The following is a 2216-nucleotide window of genomic DNA, read 5'->3' as shown; positions in this document are numbered from 1 at the left end:
AAAATTTGACACTTTAATTGGTTAGTAAAATAATCTTTAGTTGTTTTAGTATTTTCTCAGTTTGTGTTTCTATTTTTAAACCCCATGTCAGTAGACATAAACAGCCAGAATGTGTGCAAACCTGGACTGATTCTAACCTGTCCATCTCTGCCAAGCTCCAGCTCCATCAAGGCGACCGGCCCTCTGTGGTCGGCGCTCCCGTAGCTGTCAGCAGTTTGGAGGTCCACTCTCCATGAGAGGCCCCTGAGAGTGGGCTCCCAGCGACACTGAGCCAGCAGGCTCTCTCTCACTCGTGTTCGCTGGCTCTTCCAGAAGCGGGAGAGAGCAGCAGCCTGCTCAGCAGTCAGCCCGCTGCCACCCTGCCTCTTGGTCTGAGCTGTGAGGAAGGCCTCCAGCTGGGCATGGTCCATGTCTGCTGCAGCGATGGACTTCAGGAATAAGAAGACAGAAAAACGAGGATCAGAAAAAGTTTTCCTTCATTTTTGATCAGTAAGTCTGACACATTCAATAGCTAAATTCTGTAAAATAAACCATATTCGAATTTGATCTAAAATACAGGAATATGAGTCAAAGTTTAACCATTTAAAGTTTATTCAACCATTTTCTCTTATATTGATCATATTATTTAATAATCATTTTCAAGCTTAATTAAATACTTAATAAAATATTAGTGGACAATACTGAAAGACTCAATTTTATTTATCCCTTGGGATTACTCCTTTAGGGAAATTCTGGTCACAGTAGCTTATATAGAGTACAAAGAGTTAAAGCATGATGCCAATAAAGATAAAAATACAAAAGACAATATATTAAGAGTGTATAAACATAAATATAACACATAAATATAAGTATATTGTATAAAAAAGCATAAAAAATTATTGTAATGTCCTGGAATATGTTTCTCTTAGATATGAAATTATCTGCAAGGAAGGGAAGATTACATAGTAGTTGACTTGGATTATTGCACTTGTTCTGTAGAGATGTACTGACCTTATAAATAATTTAAAAAATACACAGGCTACACAGTAGTTGGCATGTATTATTGCATAGTGTCCAACAATAAATGAATGGAAAATAACGTTTACTTATCTTGAAGTTAAAACTCTTCAGTTATTAAAAGGTTATTGCTGTTTGTTGATCTACTTTATAAACAGAAGAGCACCAATAAGATGGGTCCAATTATTTATTTTTAACAGTGTCGTCCTTTTACATTTACATATAAACCTGCAATATAAATACATGAGGATTTATAAATATATTTCAAGTCCAATGTAAAAATAATATGCAGATCCATGCATGTAAGAAGAAGTAAGCAGTTTACGATAAAAAAGTCCTGTAACAATGGAAGGTTGGCAATCAAGCTTTCAAACGCTGAAAGGTGAAACTTAGGATTAGCCTAATAAACTAGCCCCACCCGCCAGCGGCCACAATCATTTTTCCCTGCGAGTGGTCCAGCCTCGATCAATGCCTCAGGCCCTAGAACTGGCTGGCCAATCACAACGCAGAGATGTGTTTTTAATGTCTGGATGCAAAGTGGGCGGGGTTTTGAGCGAGTGACGACAAAGCTGCGCGACGCTGGAGAAAGCACAACAAGGAAGATGGCAACAACTATTGAACAGTTTTCGTTTGACTCAGCTGTGGAATCAGTTTTGGAAGGATTAGACTTTAGGTTTTCGTTAAAAAGCGCGCAGGAAGAGGCTCTACGCTCATTCATTTTTAAGAAGGACGTATTCGCCGTTTAAGCGTCATGCTGTTTGTTTACATTCCCCCACCAGCTTCCTGTCACGCTTCCTACGTCACAGTTAGTTGCGCTCATTGGTCAGAGCGTTGGCCAATAGGCACAGAGATGGTTTGAAAAACAACGGGTTGTTCTCAAAAATCTTCCGATGTCTCATTCATTGAGGCCAGACTAAATTACACATTTAAAATCACATTTAATCTGGTTTATTAGGCTATGGGATTAGTCCAAAACTTAGAAAAAAAATTGTGCCTTAGGGGAGTGGCGGCCTAGTAGTTAGAGCATAGAGGTTTGAAACCCACTCCCGCAGACTGCCACTCTGGGTCCCTGAGCTAATGACCCTTAACCCCACACTGCCACACAAGCATCCCACAATGGCAGTTAGAGTTAATTTCGTTGTGCTGTACTTGTGACAGTATAATAAAAAAATAAAGAGCTCCTTTAGTCAAAGACTTAGACACCCTGTCTGTAAAAAGGA

At 39.4% G+C, this 2216-nt stretch overlaps 1 protein-coding gene across 1 annotated transcript in view; it reads right to left on the bottom strand.

Moving 5' to 3' along the window:
• commd1 (copper metabolism domain containing 1) overlaps window positions 1-2216 on the bottom strand; it is a 12851-nt gene that overhangs the window by 6273 nt on the left and 4362 nt on the right. Inside the window, exon 2 of the mRNA XM_015380946.1 lies at window positions 138-428. Coding sequence (XP_015236432.1) covers window positions 138-428 — 291 coding nt within the window. The remainder of the gene's footprint in view (window positions 1-137; window positions 429-2216) is intronic.

This window comes from Cyprinodon variegatus, unplaced genomic scaffold (assembly GCF_000732505.1).
Source record: "Cyprinodon variegatus isolate N-32 unplaced genomic scaffold, C_variegatus-1.0 Scaffold225, whole genome shotgun sequence".
Taxonomy (NCBI): domain Eukaryota; kingdom Metazoa; phylum Chordata; class Actinopteri; order Cyprinodontiformes; family Cyprinodontidae; genus Cyprinodon; species Cyprinodon variegatus.
Note: the sequence above shows the minus strand (reverse complement) of the source record. Positions and strands in the feature narration are given on the sequence as shown.